This window comes from Zea mays, chromosome 3 (assembly GCF_902167145.1).
Source record: "Zea mays cultivar B73 chromosome 3, Zm-B73-REFERENCE-NAM-5.0, whole genome shotgun sequence".
In the NCBI taxonomy this organism is placed as follows: Eukaryota; Viridiplantae; Streptophyta; class Magnoliopsida; order Poales; family Poaceae; genus Zea; species Zea mays.
This window is the reverse complement of record NC_050098.1, coordinates 226885483-226903183: the sequence shown is the minus strand read 5'-3', so window position 1 is coordinate 226903183 and position 17701 is coordinate 226885483. Positions and strand designations below refer to the sequence as shown.

The window sequence follows — 17701 nt, the reverse complement described above, 5'->3', positions numbered from 1 at the left end:
TGCTAAATCTATATGTGCATATACTTCTAGAAGAAAATATTTTGCCATATTGATACAGTTTTGCAAAGATCAGGGGAGCACATTTCTAAAGTTAGCCTTTGTAGAAGATTCGGTAGAATCTAGATCCCAGAGGATCGAAATCTGTCCCGATGACAGCTGTTGTACTCTTTTTCCCTTGGTGAGTTTTCTTGAAGTTTCTCACATGAGGTTTTTAACGAGGCAACAAAGTGCAAATGCAATTTGTATCACCATGCACTCTTTCTCCATATTTTTCCCACTGGGTTTTTTTGGAGTTTTAACGAGGCATGTGTTGGTCGCGGTATTCGCCCAAGGGGGAGTGTTGAGAAACCCTAATGAAGGGTTATGTGGGCAAATACCGAATATAGCCCTGAGGGCTATCGCGTCTCTATATATAGAACATGTACCCTTCATATGGAAGAGAGAAGAGAAAGAGGCCAGAGGCCCAACCCTACACCGTGTCTATTGTGTTTCCTCTGTCGTGCTAATGGGAAGGGAGACGGGTCTTCCACAACTTCTCGCGCCTCTACTGCTGACGGGAGGGAAGGGAGCGGATCTGGTGATCCGTGGTAACGTAGTTCTCAACACATACAAGCAAAATAGTCGGTTAACAGTACGTAGCGACGCGCAATAATATCCACGTAATTTATCCATAAAAAAATTACAAGATTTTTTATCACATAATATTTTTTATGGACACACGGATACCATAGACAGCAAATCGAAGACTTCATCCCTTGCCTCCCCCACTTCTAAGGTTTCATGGAGAAGGAGGGGAAGGAAAGATGCGGTCATACATGTTCGTTGCCGGAAAAGGACACCGCGAAGACATGGACATCTGAAGGCGGCATAGGTAGTATACCGCTAAATTATATAGGGAGAGAGCACACAAACGGAGAAAAAAGCCCAGCCGGAGCAGCTCCAAACCGAGAGGCACCCGCACCAGTCGTCAGTCCGAGAAGGACGAGAGAATACGAGTGTCTTCCCACCCTGAACCTACCGAAGCGACACAACACCACCACCGACTCCGTAGCATGTGCAGACTGCTGCCACGCTATGAGCATTAGTTGTCCAATATCTCAAACCTGGACTCATCATCGTCAAGATAACCTAAGCGTGGCAGGCGCCACATGTCCTTCTCAATGACACGCACAGAGAAAGGCCAACTATCTCATATTTTAAGAATCGACGGACATGAGATTTTAGCTTTGGATAATATGCCAACTATCTCATATTATTAAGGTGTACCTGGATACTCAGATTTTGGTATAAATCTACCCACAAAATGAGATACGTTGGGTATAATATAAGATTTTTTTGTGCTAGATTCTAAGAATCTAAACAAACCAAACAGGCCGTGAATAAATGGCTAATAAGAAAGCTGCTAAGAGCAACTCCAGTAGTTCTCTAAAAGACTTCCTAAATCAATAATTTAGTTAGTTAACATGAAAAATATTCTCCAACAGTTCTCTAAATGAACTTTCTAAATTTAACAACTTGTCATCTAACCTCATTTTCTCTCTACATTTGGCAACCATTTAACAACTCACTAAACAAAAATGTTGACTGCATTATATAGTTTTTGTGACTTATTTTTTATGTGGATAAATACAAAACAAAATTACAACCTATATTTAGAGAACTGTTGGAGAACTCACATTTTTTACTCCAAAAACCATTTAACAACTTCTTAAATCTGTGATTTAGAGAGCTAAAATTTACATAACTATTGGAGTTGCTCTAAGAAGTTTGGGGTAAGAAGCCGCCTCGAAACCGGGCCAATAATTGTTGGGCTGGCGAGTAGTTTGGGTCAAGGTTGATATTCGGATTTGTTGGGTCAGGCGCCTGAATCGTCCACAATGAGCCACGAGATCAACTACACGATTAAGGCCCAAGGTGCCGAAACAAACTGTTGAGAGTGAGAAGGCCGAGGCCGACGTGCCACGCTCGGATCTCACAACTAGTCACAAGCTGCTTCTCCATATTCCACAATCCACACATCCGGACCGAGCGCGACCCCACCTCCCAGATCTCATCTGCGACGACCTCCTCCCTCCCGATCCCGCTCCGTCTCCCCCCACCGCCACCGCTGCCGCTGCCGCCTCCCCCACCGAGGTCTTGTCTTCGGCGATCCAGCCGGAGCCCGCGGCGGCGACGATGTACGGGTGGGAGATGCTGTCGTTCAACATACACGATGGGTTCCTGGAGGCCATCGTGCGGGGCAACCGCTCGGGCCTCCTCACCGCCGCCGACTACAACAACCTCTGCCAGTGCGAGACCCTCGACGACATCAAGATGCACCTCACCGCCACCGAGTACGGGCCCTACCTCCAGAACGGTGAGATCCTCCTCAGGCCTCCTTCCTTGGCGCTTCGGGTGGGGTGGGGAAGCTACCGTGCCGTGCGGCAGCTTCTTAGTCTGCTCTGATATGCTAGGGTGCGCGATTTGCGATCTGGCCAGCGCGAATTGTGATCCCGGTTGTGGATTACGGGCTCGTGCTACTAGCATGGCTCGTTCTCGATCTAGTCTAATGCTTCGCTTTATGGTGTCTTTTTTTTCTCCAATTCGTTGGTCTCGGGTGGTAAGCAATCCAGATCACTCGCAGGCTATCTGATTTTTTGAACTACTCACGTAAGCCCACTGGGTCCTGTATAGCGATACCAGTAGTCGGTGATTCAACAGATTGTTCGTGGAGTCTAGTTAGGTACTTAGGTATACAATATCAAAGTACTAACTAATTCTGTACTGATATGTTGTGTACATGTGAGCATCTGAAATTCAGATAAATTCCTACCGGTTTGCTTAGTACTTCTGTGATGACTGTAAAACACTATTTAACCTGTCTAAAGGAATTTGGCACTTAGGGAAATTAATTTCATGGATCCACTTACATTTGTGGGTCAAATGTATCAGCAAAACCTGTTCAGCCATTATGGTTGGTCCTGTGTTCATACCTTGACGCTTCCTGACATTTAGTGGCCAGATTGTTTTACATATTTTGCAAATTACATTTTCATCTGTTTCTAGAAATTGTTTTACTGGGCAGTCTGGGCTTCATATGCTGTGTATAGAGGATGTGGTATGTTCTTGCTTAGGGCTCTTTATCCATGCCATGTGTCTGTCTCTGTCACAATAGAATGTTAACATGTATAGCCTATCTTATGTCCACCATGGTCATGCCGATTGCGTAAATTTTCATTACTGTACTATAGTAAGTTATGTTGCACTCTATAATATTTTATTCGAACAATGTAATGAGTTCTGCCAAATCACAAAGTTTTGTGTTGAGTAAACTTAATGTTGGCAATTGTTTTCATGAAAGTATTTTCACTGTATGCTTTCTCAATGAATCACAGAACCTTCACCCTTGCACACAACGACAATTGTGGAGAAGTGCACTCTTAAACTAGTCGATGAGTACAAGCACATGCTGTGCCAGGCCACTGAACCACTATCTACGTTTTTGCAGTATATAACGTAAGTGAATAAGTGTTGCTTTGATCCTTACATTTTGTGTTGAAAACTGGACCCGGTCTTCATATATTTCATCGACACATACTAACATTTCCAGCGTGCAGTCGTTTGATTCTAACATGATGTTTTTCTCAGTTATGGCCACATGATTGACAATGTTGTCCTTATTGTAACTGGGACACTGCATGAGAGAGATGTTAACGAACTTTTGGAGAAATGCCACCCATTGGGCATGTTTGACAGGTATTATTGTTGTGCCACTCTTTTTCCCCTTTTTTGTCAATTAAGATGCATGAATAACACCGAATACTAATCATTATGTCTTCTTGCTGATCAACAGCATTGCATCACTTGCTGTTGCTCAAAACATGCGTGAGCTTTATAGATTGGTTCTAGTCGATACACCACTGGCCCCTTACTTCTCAGAGTGCATTACATCTGAGGTAAATACTGCAGCTGATCATTTGTGCATTACATATGTGCTCCAACAAATATCAGCTCATCATTGTTCTTACTTTTCTTGACAGCTAACATTGCTTTGGTAATGAGAACTGCTGGTATTTTGTAGGATTTGGATGACATGAATATTGAGATTATGAGGAACACTCTCTACAAAGCATATCTTGAGGACTTCTACAAATTTTGCCAGGTATGTACTGGAGATGGTGGCTTTGATGATGCTTTGTCAATAATCTTAATTGTTCTGTTGATAATTTGCCTATTATCTAATTTCTAAATGACTATTTTGGTACAGAAACTAGGTGGTGCAACAGCTGAGATCATGTGTGATCTCCTTTCATTTGAAGCTGACAGAAGAGCTGTTAACATTACAATAAATAGGTAAATATTGTTGGATTTTGCATTTCCAACTTCACATCTTCTAGTTTTTTTTGCATGCAAAATTGCCTTCCTAATTTCTATGTTATGTTTTGCAGTATTGGTACTGAGTTGACAAGAGATGACCGCAGGAAGCTGTACTCCAACTTTGGTTTATTGTGGGTTTTCTTTTAAAGAAACTATTGGTATTTTTTTTGTTACGACGTTCAGTTTTTATATGTGAGTTTGATTTTGATTTAATGTCCTTCAGGTATCCATATGGCCACGAAGAATTGGCCGTTTGTGAAGATGTTGACCAGGTATGTCTCTAATTCTGTTTGATGCATTATTCATTATAGCACACCCTGCAATGGTCTTTATTTCACGCCTTTTAATCTTCTGTGCTTGTTAGGGTCACATTTTCCTATTTGATGCCATACTATGGATTTTTCTTTAGTTCGTGTTGTAGTTTTGTTTAAGATGTTACATTGTGGACTTAGGGTTGGTAATGGGCTCTAAATTTTACACTATAAAATTTAAGGATCAAATCTGATTAGGATCGGACTTTATTTCTATTCATTTTTGAACTAAAATCAATTAAGGGCCTAAACAAATTGTGAAGGAACATTTGGATCGTGATCCATTACCACCACCCCTGTGGACTTCCTCCCTTGAAAATTAATGTCTTTCTATACCCTGTTTTTACAAGAGGTTTTCTATGGCACAGTGTACTAGAAACATATGTACTCCCTCTGTTCTTTTTTATTTGTCGCGTTTTAGTTCAAAAATGAACTAGCGGGCGATAAATATTCGAGAACGGAGGTAGTACATTGCTTCATGACAAACTACTGCTTGGTGCATTCCTCTCGAGGTCATGTCTGTAGTGTAGGCCTCTAGTCTTTCAAGGTGGACTGCATTTGCAGGGAGTGCAGTGAATACCTGTGTAAATTGTAATTACATCTTTTCATTTTTCTTGTTCGTCATGTAGGTTCGTGGTGCAATGGAGAAGTACCCACCATACCAGTCTATATTTTCCAGGATTTCATATGGAGAAAGTCAGATGTTGGATAAGGCATTTTATGAGGAGGAAGTCAAGAGGCTATGCTTGTCCTTTGAGCAGCAGGTATTTATTTATTTATTTGCTTCGTATGTTATAGCCTTACAGGAATCATCACTGCATGCTATGACAGTTGTACTCCTGGAAATTCAAAATCGTTCTCCATTCATGGTGCTATCTTCTGACACGTATTGTATGGGCCTTGTAGTTCCACTACGCTGTTTTCTTCGCTTACATCAGGCTCCGCGAGCAGGAGATCAGGAACCTGATGTGGATCTCTGAATGTGTCGCTCAGAACCAGAAGTCCCGGGTCCATGACAGTGTCGTCTTCATATTCTGAGAACCCCCGCCACTATATATGTATGTACAAAATGCCTGCTTTGATGATGGCACAATCGCTCGACAATTATAAATCTGGGACTTATTATTATTCCCATTCCCTCTGTTAGACGCCGGCGTAAAAAATGCCAGACCTGGAGTTGATGTATTATTTGTTTTGTAGTCAAATAAAGGTGTGATTATCTGGCACACAAAATAAAATCTTGTGTATTTTGGAACAGACCTTCATCGTCAATGCACAGTATGCTGTCAATGCACAATATGTGTGTGCAAAAGCAAAATAGATATATCATGCACACATGTAGGGGGAGATATCTCTACGCCTTGAGTTTCAATATGGATGATCTATCTCACAAATGGGACTTCAAAGCTAGTGGAATTGAGGTATTGAGTAATTCCTTGTCCACTTGGCTCAATAATCAAGTATCTTGATATAGGAGCAAGTAAGAGCATTGAATCCAGCTCAACTTGGATCAGGGGTGATCGACGATCGAGACCACGATAAAAAAATCCAATGTCTCTCTTGTCCATTACTTGATTACTTACTATCTCTTGGATTAGTTGCATCATTGTTCATTACTAGACTCTTTGATTCTTGCTCACCTTAGGTTGGCAACCTATCTTAGCTCAACATAGGCTAGATAATTTATCCCTCTTGTTGTACTGATTAAATTTCTCTAGTGTTGTTGATTTTAGTCGAAAAAGTCTGTTCACCCCCTCTAGTCGATGTTCTAGATCCTACAACGAAGCCATGTATTTCCTCATCAACATCATATTGTTCAGTTGGTAATGCTGGGGCTTTTCGCTTCTCTTGCCTTTGACTGACAGCTTCGATCTACTAAGTGTCTTCATTGTAGTCTTGCTCTTCTGGGTTGTTAGCACGGTCAGTTACGCTAAAAACTTTCTCTTTCTACCTTCATGGAGGCATGATGGTGGTCATTGATGAGTTCAATAGAGATGGGCACCAAATGTTGGTATCGATCACGATTCTGCAAAGGATCATAATAGGACAACATAATTTAGGCAAAGTCCATCTTTTTACCCTTGGAAGGAGATAAAGGAAGAAAGGGGTGCACTACATGATTCCATTGTTTAAAGGTCATATAGTTTTGGGATATGAAACACAAATACGAATACCATAAGACAAAGATAGCAATATGTAATTTTGACAAATGAATGTCAAGGATAAAAGTAATCTTAGTACTTACGCGCCTACAAAAATGTTCATCCATGTAGCAGCGACACTGTTCACCTATTTATAAGATCTAGCCATTGTACATATTCTTTCAAATTTACAAATATAACCTTCCTAACAAATATGAGTCTTTCATAATGGAGGACGTACAACTTAGTAATTTTACACCTCTGACATCATATACGACTTCTCCTCTCGAGGGACTTCGACATCATTGGAGAATGAAGGTTTAAGGGTCGTTGAAGCTCCGTCTTTGTCCCATGACATATCCGAAGCTATTTTTCTCCTTGCCTCTATGTTCTTTGGCCTCGAGGCTACCTCAAAAGCTTTGACCTCTCAAGCTTTTTTCCTGAATCAATACCCTAAAAAGCATTCTAACAATAAACTTCGTTAATTTGGACATTTGGTTAGGGACCTTCTCCCCAATACCGGCCAATATCAACTCCAACATGGTCGACGGACTCACCGACTAGTTGGCCGAGACGGCCGATGTTGGGACCGACACGGTCGGTACCGATCGACATGTCTCCCATATCAACGGTCAGTATAGGCGTGTGTTAGAAGCAGTCTAACCTGCAAGAGAGTGTGAAATACTCTTGCATTGGTATATGGGAGCTGATTGAGAAACTGCTACTTATAGACAGACCAGGGTCTGATGATCCAGGAAATTATGAGAAACAAAGGTTTTGTTGAGCTAAATAATGTAGACTTCGCTGAACTCTACTCACAGCCTGCTGGTATAGCCGGTGGCAACAACGACACATGGGGAAGAAACTCAAAAACCCGAAGTCAGTCATGTTAATTGCAACAATCACAACAAACTTCGGAGGTTTTTGACATTTTCAGGTAAGTGGCCGTTTGGGAGGGCTCCTCGGCAGCTCCAGTACCGACTTCTCGCTGAAGCTCTCCCAAACGCTACCCACAAAACAGCTCTTGAGCAAGAGCAGGAGCTAGAATACGGCTGAGAGCCGGAGCTCAAATTTTTGGCTCTCCACGGCTCCACGTATGGGCACTGCGTCTCTCCTCGAGCAGACACCTCTCTCCAAGCCACCCCCATGATGTGATTCAAGAAGGTTGCACGGTGAGCAAAGCATTGGTCGTCCATGCGCTGATGCAGCTGGCAGCGAGATCGTTTTACTCCAAATCAAATAATACAAAAATAATACACGAGGAGCCGTTTTGCCAAACGATTTGTAAAAAGCACATGCTTTTGTTGAGGAGCTACTCCTTTAAAGAAGCCAGATCCATAACTATTTTTAGAGGTGCCGGAGCCCTCCCAAACGGGTCCTAAATATATATAGTAGATAGGACCACATTGCACGTACGATTTGTTCGACTGCCTGTCTATATAGACTCACTGTGGGCATTCGGGTTAGCCCGAAAATTTGGGTCGGGTTTTTCGGGCTTTCTAAATTTCGGGTTTCTAGAAACGATACGCAAAAGCAGTGTGACTGTATTGTATACCCGTTAATTCGGGTACCCGAATTTTTCAGGTTCGGGTTTGGGTAGCCCATTCTACCTGTTTTCAAACCAACTTGGTTAGCCACTGCTTGTCTGCTTTAGTTCACTGTGGTGCATTCCATTTCCAACAGCAAACAAAAAAACATGCATCACAACTGCACAACAAGCATTTAGTGTTTTAAAAAATTTCACATAGCAAAAGTGTAGCACATCACATCAGTTTGACTATTTCTGTCTTCCTGAGAGAGACAAATCATCACATTATTAGTTTACCACAACTCAAAGCCATAGTCGGGCAATCAACAACCAACCAAGCAAAAGCAGGCAACTAGGCAATCACACAGCCACACGCCCATAGGCCATAGTCCAGAACAGACGTTCCACGGTCAGCATAGGCAACAGGCACTTAGACTGGCTCCAATAGGTCCTCTAAAGGGCCCTCTACCTTAAATTTAGAGGATACAACACACTCTATCCAATCCAGCAAGAGACTGCAAACGAGTCTCTAAATTTTAGAGTGTGGTCTTCAGCCGCTAAATGTGGAGATGCACTGTAGATCCGGTATCCTGCACGAGATGGTTCTTTTGGCTGCTAGTGTACCTGGTGTATGTCCTTTTTATTATCTTTTATTTCTTGTCGACCAATGATGTAAAGAGAGAGAGAGTAGAGAACGGACTTTAGAGGATAAATTTAGAGGACTTTATTGGAGACGCTGAAGATATAGAGAACGAACTTTTTTAGAGTATGCTGTAAAGGACAGAGAATATTCCTTTAGAGGATGAAATTTAGAGGATGTTGCTGGAGATAGTCTTAAGCGAGCAGCAAGGTAGCAGACCACTACAATATTTGCACGTCTGCACTGGTGTACGGTCCATGTGGAGATGCTTGGTTGCTGGGCTGCTTCGCTGGGCGCCTGGGCATTGAATTACTGGGTCGTGTGCGCGGCCTGTCATTGGCTTGACGGCTAGCAATCTAGCACACAGGTAATACTTCAGGTTTATTGGGTAGTTTGGGTACCGCGGGGTATTACCCGATTAGGCCCGAATTTAAATCGGGTATTTAGTTTCGTTACCCACTGAAACCGTTCGGGCATCAGACTTTGGGCTAAACGGATATAGGCTCGGGTATTTCGGACTTCGGGCTCGGGTTTTGAAAGTGCATTCATCCCTTTTGTGAGTTTTGGTGATTTGGATAACAACACATTTAAAAAACTAACAAGTTTGCTAAGTGTTGAACAGGAAATTCAGTATGACGAACATACTTGAATAGTATATAATGAACAGTGAACAAAGGTTCAACACGAGGATAAATAACCAATGGGACAATGTAAATGGATATAATATGATCTCTATATTGGTTTGAATATATGGACAAGACCTGAGAAATTACTACATACATATGATCAGAATAGAGGATAAAGTGATTAAGAGGATTGGTTAAGCCAAAGTGGATAAGATATGAGGAATCGTGAATTGGCTTGACCATATTACTATCAGTCCATATATATGCTTCTATGAGAATCAAACTAGAGCTTGATTGATCTTAACAATTATATCTAGAAGACAATCAAGCAAGGTTCACAATATTGAAGAAATGATTCTCTCAATGGATGCTCAATAGGATGTGACTCAAGAATGGCTTGATAGGGTGAAGATAGCAAGGAAAGGGCTTCGAGGAACTAAGCAAAGGTGAAGGCCAAGTGACGGCTTGTAGACCGAGGTACCATGGCTAAGGTGAAGAAGAGAGTACTTGCACTAAGTCGATGAACTAATCAGCTATGAAGAGTTATAACATGTTGATGCATCAGTAAGGTGACTTGAAACCATGATTTGAACTCATATATGGTGATATGGTACAAGTCACATGGTTTGATTTGTGTTTGCTTCAAAAGGTGAGATAAAGATGTTTGTGATCCTTATGAAGCAACGCCATGGAGAAATCACACATGAGACACCAATGACTCAAGGAGTTTACTTCATTTTATTTATTTAACTTGAGTATAGGAATCGTCGTACTATAAAGGGGGATCCAAAAAGAAGGTTGGTGTTTGCCAAAGCTCAAGCCTCTATATTCAAAAGCTATTTTTGAAAACCAAAAATCACTTTAACATTATTTGGTTGACCATGGTTAGGTTTGAGAAACCTAGAGTGTTCTTGCTGAAAAGCAGCTGAACTTCTTCAACTGCAGCTGAACTTAACTTCAGCTGAGTTGAGCTTCTTCAGCTGCAGCTGAGCTTTTCAGTTGAGCTAAACTTTAGCTGAGTTGAGCTTTCTCAACTTCAGCTGAACTCAACTTCAGCTGTGAACCTCTTTGACCATACACCAGCTGAACTTGCCTCCGGGCAGTTGAGCTGGGGTTTTCTCTCCTAAACTCACTGGTCAAGACCGGTTGAACTGGTCCTGAGGGGCAGTTCAGCTGGTCTCTGACCCCTTTGACCTCTAATCTGCAGTCTGCCAGTCAGACTGGCAAACAGGTCGCCAGGAGCTGTCAGGGGCGGTTCAACCGCCCCCCCTAGGCGGTTCAACCGGTGTTGGTCAACTTTGACCAGTCTGCGGTCAGTCTACGCGTCAGTCTGCCAGTCAGACTGGCAGACAGGCTGCCAGGTCTGCCAGGGGCGGTTCAACCGCCCTAGGGGCGGTTCAACCGGTCTCAGGCAGAAAAATCTGCCCAAACGGCTAGTTTTGAGCTCCACCTATATATACTCCCTCCTACCTCTCTCCCACAGCGAAGAGCACGATTTGAACTCCATTTCCAACTTGAGAAACTCCTCCCACTCTCTCTCACACATCTCTTGCCTCTCCCATTTCAAATCTTTGGAGAGAAATCTTTGAGTGAGCTTGAGAGCTACGGTTTTTGTGCTTCATCTCTAAATCTCTCTCGCTCTTCTTCATTCGAGCTTTGGTACTACATCGAGTTCTTTGTGGATTCATTACTCTTGGAGCTTCTAGCTCTTAGACGACTAGGTGTCTCTTGTGAGTCTCCAAATCTTATGGAAGACCACAAGAAAGTTTGTATTACCCGCTCGTTTGAGCAAAGATTATTGTATGGGCTTGACCTTTGTGATCGGCAAAGGGAGGATTAGGGTTGAAAGAGACCCGGCTCTTTGTGGGCGCCTCAACGAGGAAGTAGGGCACCTTGGTGGTGTGACCGAACCTCGGGATAAATCTTGTGTCTCTTGTGATCTTGCTCATTGTGTTTGTTTGTGTTCTTCGTTCTCTCACCCTTCCGTGGAAGATTTGTTCATATCTTTTTGGTGTGTGGATTTTGAGAAGTGCCCTTCTCAGATCTACTACTTTGAACTCTGTGGATCATTTAGAACATCTCATTTCCAAAGTTAACTGGGTGAATTTCGAGATCAATTCAGTTTTACCCAGTTTGCTTCTAGTTTTTGTAGAAAAAGTTTTAACTTGCCTATTCACCTCCCTCTAGGCAACTTTTAGGTTTTATGCCCAGAGCTAATATAGACAGATCAAGAGATCCTGCAGTCTGTATATGCAGAAAAGAGCACAACCAGCTACAATAATAGAAGGCGCTGCTGCAGCCGACACCACCACCTCCGCGGCATCAGTAGAGCCGGGCCGCGCCACCTTCAGGGCGCGGTGCAGCGGCGCGGCCACGATGAGCGACGGGTGCCAGTGGCGGAAGTACGGCCAGAAAGTGGCAGCAACCCGTGCCCGCGCGCCTACTACCGCTGCACGGCCGGGCGCGCCCGACTGCCCCGTCAGGATGAAGGTCCAGCTGTGCGCGCGCGACACGGCCGTGCTGGTCGCCATGTACGACGGCGTCCACAACCACCCGCTCACGCCTACGCCGCCGCGGCGATGGCGTCGTCCACCGTACTCGCGTCGTCCACGCCACGCGACGCGGCAGGCGCTGCTGCTACCGCCGCTCACCGCGCTGCCACCGGCGCCGCAGCGCTATTCGTTCAGCGGCGCCGCCGTGGCCATATCCGGCCCGCCGACTGCGGCGTCCAGTCAATACAACGTCGTCGTCCCAATGGCTAACATCATGATGAAGGCGGTCGCAGACCCTAGCTTCCGAACGGCGGTGATGGTCGCCGTCGCCAGCTATCTCGGCGAGCAGTGCGGTGGAAGAAATGTCGACGACATCTTGACCTTGGCACCTCCCTGCTAGGTGCTAACTGATGGGCTCACACAGTCACACTGGCTACTGCGCTAGGATAGGGGAAAAATGACTTGTACATTTATCGCATTCGATTTAATTTGTCCTTTGCTTACCAGTAACCTACTCCAGGTTGTAACATCATTGTTTTCATTAGCATATCTCACACACGGTTCTCAATTAATTAGTCTTGTAATTAATAGCATTCTTTTTTTTTATGGAAATTGGTTCGTATTGATGTGATATGAATTAGCAGTAACATGATGGTACAATGCAGCCGTTTGAGGTGTTTGGTTCCTAGACACTAATTTTTAGTTCCTTTATTTTATTCTATTTTAGTCACTAGATTATCAAATACGGTAACTAAAATACATATTTAAAGACTAAAATGAATGGACTAAAAAAATAATCCCTGGAAAACTAAACACCCCCTTAATCTTTGTTGGCATTAATATACATGGTAGTATGGTACTAATAAATAAATTGGTCATCTACCTCTGTGAATTCCATGAAATTGATCAGCGTGGATTTTGTTTTAGATTCATGAAATTGGTTATGTTCTTCGTGGCGGGAGCGGCGTAGATAGGATTTTTTTTAATGAGGTATGCCATAATTTTTTCGTAAATAATTTAGTATAATCTATAATAATTTGATATACAATTTAGAATATAAGGATAAGAATAGTATATGAAACTATAGATTTAACATTAACTAGAATGTAAATATAATATATATCAGTTTTTTTAGGTCTCGGTGGACTCATGGTCCGATAGACTGTCTTAGGGTGCGTTTGGTTGCAATGACAGGACGGGATGGGATGGGACGATCCCTCAAATTAGGTTGTTTGGTTCTGGGTCAAGGGTTGGGACAGTACTATCCTGTGTTGTCCCCTGTTGTCCCTCAAAATTGCCCTGTTGTCCCTCAAAATTGGAGGGACGAGAGAGGACGTCAGGGGACGATCCCGTCCTAGCTATCCCACAACCAAACACACCCTAGAGTATGCCACGGTCCACTCGATGGAAGTAAAATATATAATTTAACATAGAAACTTGCATTTATCACTATTTTTTATAATTTTAGGTGTTGTATCATAGTGATAAAATAAGTGTGCACATATGTACACATTAGTTTTTTTTTGTCGTAGGCACAGTCAAATTAGTTTTAGGTGGAGAGGGTTAAAATAAATAATAGCAGTCTGTATTGTATTGGATGCACCAAATCGCTTAATTGGACGATCCCCAATTGTGGAGGAGATATTCTCGGCAACTCTTAAAATAAAAAATCATCTGGAAATATAATTAAAAAAACGGGTCGAATGATCAAATTAGGCTTCGTGTGTTGGACCAGCCCAATCGTGGGGGGTCATAGGCCTCTTTTGACACGAAAAGTCCGGCCCGAAAGTGAAGGGAAGGTATTATACGAAGCAATTATCTATCTTGCTCACGTGGCCTCCACCCAGCGTACATGCGCTGCGGTCGTCTGTTGCCATCTCGCGTTCGGTGGTGACTCCGGGCTCCGGGCGCCCTGCGCCCCTGGATTTCGAACCGAGAAAGAAAGCTGCTGCCCACCGTTTCCCAAGTCCCATCGCCGCCCAAGAACCGGAGCCACGCCGCAGATCCGCCAAAATCACACCTCCTAGCCCGTCCTCCGTCCCAATCTCTTCTCGGGCCAGGGAGGCGGCGGGACTTGGTGCCTGCATCCGAGCCCTAGGTGATACAAACTTGTGCTCTGGCGATGCACCTTGCTGTAGGGATAACTGAACCACTGCGCCGATTTTTCTGATTCCATGTGTAGGAAAAGTCGATGGAGTTTTTATTTGTGGTTTGGAATGATTTAGGCAGATGAATTTAAGTTCAAATCATGCCTGTAGGATGTCTGTTGTAATGCCCAATAGGGATGTCACTCTGTTATCTTGAGAGGATACCTAATTAGATACTAAACTGTGCGTGTAGTTCCTGCAATCAGGATTACTTATATTTCATTAATTGGGTATGTGTGCTGGCAAACCTTATCTTGATGTTAACTGCCCTGCATGTGATATATTTGTTAGTTGGTGTATTTATTAGTTGGTGACAGTGTAGATAGACAATGTTTGATTAATTCTTCAACAATTTCTTGTAGACATGGATCAACCTGAGGAAAACCCTGAATTCCCAAGCTGTGATGCCTACTTTGAAGCTATCCAGTCCAAGAAGAAGTTGCCACTGACTTTGCAAGAATCACTAACTGCTGCCTTTGCTCAGATTCCAGTCTCATCCTTCCCTGAGGTTCCAGCTGGTCGAGGTACACACTTTTGCGAAACAAAACTACTCAAATTGTTTTTTATGTGTTCCATCACCTTTATTCTACAGTTTGTAATCCTCGATGTTTTATATGCAGTAATTGAAATTCCTGGTGATACTTCTGTTATTGATGCTGTAAGGACTCTCTCTGAACAGAACATAAGGGCAGCACCAGTACTGAATCCAGAACCTGGGGCTCCTACTGATTGGCAGGGGAGGTACCTTGGTGTCATCGATTACTCGGCAATCATCCTTTGGGTACTAGAAAATGCTGAGCTTGCTGCTGTTGCACTCTCGGCTGCATCGGCAACTGCTGCTGGAGTTGGCATGGGTGCTGTTGGTGCTGTTGGGGTGGCAGCTTTGGGAACAACTGGCCCAGCTGCTGTAGCTGGCTTAACTGCAGCTGCAATTGGGGCTTCTGTTGCTGGTGGATTAACTGCTGAAAAGGGTGTGGCGAAGGATGGGCTAACTGCTGCAGATCATTTAGGGGAGGATTTCTACAAAGTTTTACTTCAGCAGGAACCTTTCAGATCAACAACAGTAAGCCATTGGTCTTGGCCTTAACAATTACGCATGTAACCACTGAATGAACAAATAATAAATATGTTTTCTTTTGTTAGTATTGATCAAATTTAAGAATCCGTCCACTCAAAGGGACACATTTGACCTAATGTTTTGCTGTGTGGCTGAACGGAATTTTGGTTACCCTACATATATTGCAACTGTTGGCCCATGGTTTAAAGTTTAGACATATCTTGCTTTTTTATTGTTACCTGCACTGTGTTTTGTTGATAAGATTCAATTTAGTTCAGACTCTTCTATTCTAGTTAAATATTGTATGACGATCATCTGTTGTTCTTTTACTACTGCAGGTTCGATCGATTGTTGAGTCGTACCGCTGGTCTCCTTTTGTCCCCATTACACTGGACACTTCCATGCTGACTGTACTTCTGTTGCTCTCTAAGTACAGATTGCGAAATGTCCCTGTGATTGAGCCTGAAAAGCCTATCATCAGGAATTTCATTACTCAGACTGGTGTTGTCAAAGGGCTGCAGCAATGTAAAGGAAGGGACTGGTTTGACTACATTTCTGCACTTCCTCTTTCAGACTTAGGACTTCCATTTATGTCCATTGATGAGGTTATTTTGTCTCCCTTTTCTTGCTGCTTTAGTTGAATACCACCCTTTCATTGGAAGAGCCAGTTTCCTATGTTCTACGACATTCTGATTAATTTACTTGTGCAACCTGCAAAGCACTTCATTATATAATTCTTTATGTGTTTGCCTCTTCAACACACTAGTAAATGTTGATGTGACAATTTTGTTTTTTTTTTCAGGTTATCACCGTCAACAGTGATGATCTTATCTTAGAAGCTTTCAAGTGCATGAAGGATAACAAGATTGGTGGTGTCCCAGTAGTAGAAGGCCCCAAAAGAAAACTTGTTGGCAGTGTTAGCATAAGGGACATCCGCTTTCTGTTGCTTAGACCCAACTTATTTTCAAATTTCAGGTATCAAGCTATCTTACAGCGCGTCCCTGTGTTTTTTTTTGTAATGCATCCCTTGTGTCTTGATGGTTTCTTCCATACAGGCAGTTGACAGTCATTGAATTCATGAAGACTCTAGGCTCCACTCTTCCTGATTCAGAGAGCAATTGCCTGGTGAAGCCACCACCCACTTGCACTCCTGACGCTTCCCTTGGTAGTGTTATTGACAGCATTGCATCAAGAATAACACACAGGATATATGTAGTGGATGATGACCTTGAGGTTGTTGGTGTTGTGACTCTGCGTGATGTGATCTCATGCTTTATTCATGAGCCACCCGGTTATTGCGACAACTATTTGGCTTCAGCGATGGAGAAGCTTGAGGGGAAAGGAGTCAGATCAGTGGAGAAAATTTGAGCTTTTCTGTAGCGTGAATGTTGATAATAACAGGTCAGTATGTGAGGAAGGTTTATTTGGTTGGAACGGTGCATTCGTGTCGTGTTAATCCAGCAAATCCTGTGTAGGTTAAGTAACAAGGCTTCTGTGCTGTTAAAAATATTTTACTATGTCATTTCTTTGGACGGTTTTCTGAACAAATGTGTGGTAACCATTAGGCCTTGTTCGGTTATTCCTACACCAAATGGATTGGATGTGATTGAAAAAAAAATAGTAGAGATTTTTGACTTGTTATGGATTTAAACTCACGTAGGCCCTGTTCGGTTGTTCCGGATTGGAGCCCCGGATTAATTCCTAGCCGGATTACTTCTCTAATTTATATAGATTTTGATGAGCTGGAATGAATCCTGGCTCATTCCGGTACAACCGAACAGGCCCGTAATCTTATTCAATCCATATGGATTCAATTGAAAATGAACAAGCCCTTAGGAGGTGATCCTGTCCATTTAGGCCTAGTTTGGGTACTCTAGTATTGACCTGAATCCATATGTATTGAGGTGGTAACTTAAACTAATTTACATCCAAATCTACCTCAACATATGTGGATTGGTGTCAATACTAGAGTACACAAACTAGGCCGGTAAAACCTTATCGGTTATTTTGAATCCATATGGATTGGAAGAGATTTTGACTTAATAGGGATTGAAAACACTCAATCCATATGAATTGGGATAGAACCGGTTTTACCAGAATCCATATGGATTGAAGGGGATCGGACGGGTCTCAATTCATAACAAGTCAAAATTATTCATAATCTTTTCCAATTCCTTCCTATTATCCGAACAAGGTTGGATACACCTTACAACAAATCCAGAAGATCAAAGGGACAGCGCCGAGAACTTCAGGCATTACTGGTTAACATGTATTTATAGCAGCATTATTTAGTGATGTTATAATGATACATGTAAGTTATGCTTTTATGTAGCCTTTTACTCGCCGGTGGATCACTCAAACGCTTCCAAAACTCCACACAAAAACACTAGAAAGACATACTGT

At 42.8% G+C, this 17701-nt stretch overlaps 2 protein-coding genes across 2 annotated transcripts; both read left to right on the top strand.

The window, feature by feature from the left end:
* The first annotated feature begins 1952 nt into the window (after positions 1–1952).
* LOC100280083 (uncharacterized) lies at positions 1953–6018 on the top strand. Its single transcript, NM_001366117.1, has 10 exons — positions 1953–2356; positions 3375–3495; positions 3628–3735; positions 3833–3935; positions 4061–4141; positions 4247–4332; positions 4428–4487; positions 4580–4628; positions 5297–5431; positions 5574–6018. The coding sequence occupies exons 1-10, from the start codon at positions 2176–2178 to the stop codon at positions 5703–5705; spliced, it is 1056 nt and encodes a 351-aa protein (NP_001353046.1). The 5' UTR covers positions 1953–2175; the 3' UTR covers positions 5706–6018.
* A 7910-nt stretch (positions 6019–13928) lies between these two features.
* LOC100286384 (uncharacterized) lies at positions 13929–16934 on the top strand. The gene is made up of 6 exons (NM_001159271.2): positions 13929–14192; positions 14604–14765; positions 14862–15304; positions 15637–15903; positions 16101–16273; positions 16354–16934. Exons 2-6 carry the CDS (start codon positions 14606–14608, stop codon positions 16664–16666), a joined length of 1356 nt encoding a protein of 451 aa, NP_001152743.1. The 5' UTR covers positions 13929–14192; positions 14604–14605; the 3' UTR covers positions 16667–16934.
* Positions 16935–17701: the final 767 nt, after the last annotated feature.

Excerpts from the sequence above, each read along its gene's own strand:
- LOC100280083 (NM_001366117.1), top strand. The coding sequence starts at position 2,176 with ATGTACGGGTGGGAGATGCTGTCGTTCAACATACACGATGGGTTCCTG. Across the intron at positions 2,357-3,374 it reads CGGGCCCTACCTCCAGAACG|AACCTTCACCCTTGCACACA; the intron begins GTGAGATCCTCC and ends AATGAATCACAG. Across the intron at positions 4,142-4,246 it reads ACTTCTACAAATTTTGCCAG|AAACTAGGTGGTGCAACAGC; the intron begins GTATGTACTGGA and ends ATTTTGGTACAG.
- LOC100286384 (NM_001159271.2), top strand. The coding sequence starts at position 14,606 with ATGGATCAACCTGAGGAAAACCCTGAATTCCCAAGCTGTGATGCCTAC. Across the intron at positions 14,766-14,861 it reads TGAGGTTCCAGCTGGTCGAG|TAATTGAAATTCCTGGTGAT; the intron begins GTACACACTTTT and ends TTTTATATGCAG. Across the intron at positions 16,274-16,353 it reads AACTTATTTTCAAATTTCAG|GCAGTTGACAGTCATTGAAT; the intron begins GTATCAAGCTAT and ends TCTTCCATACAG.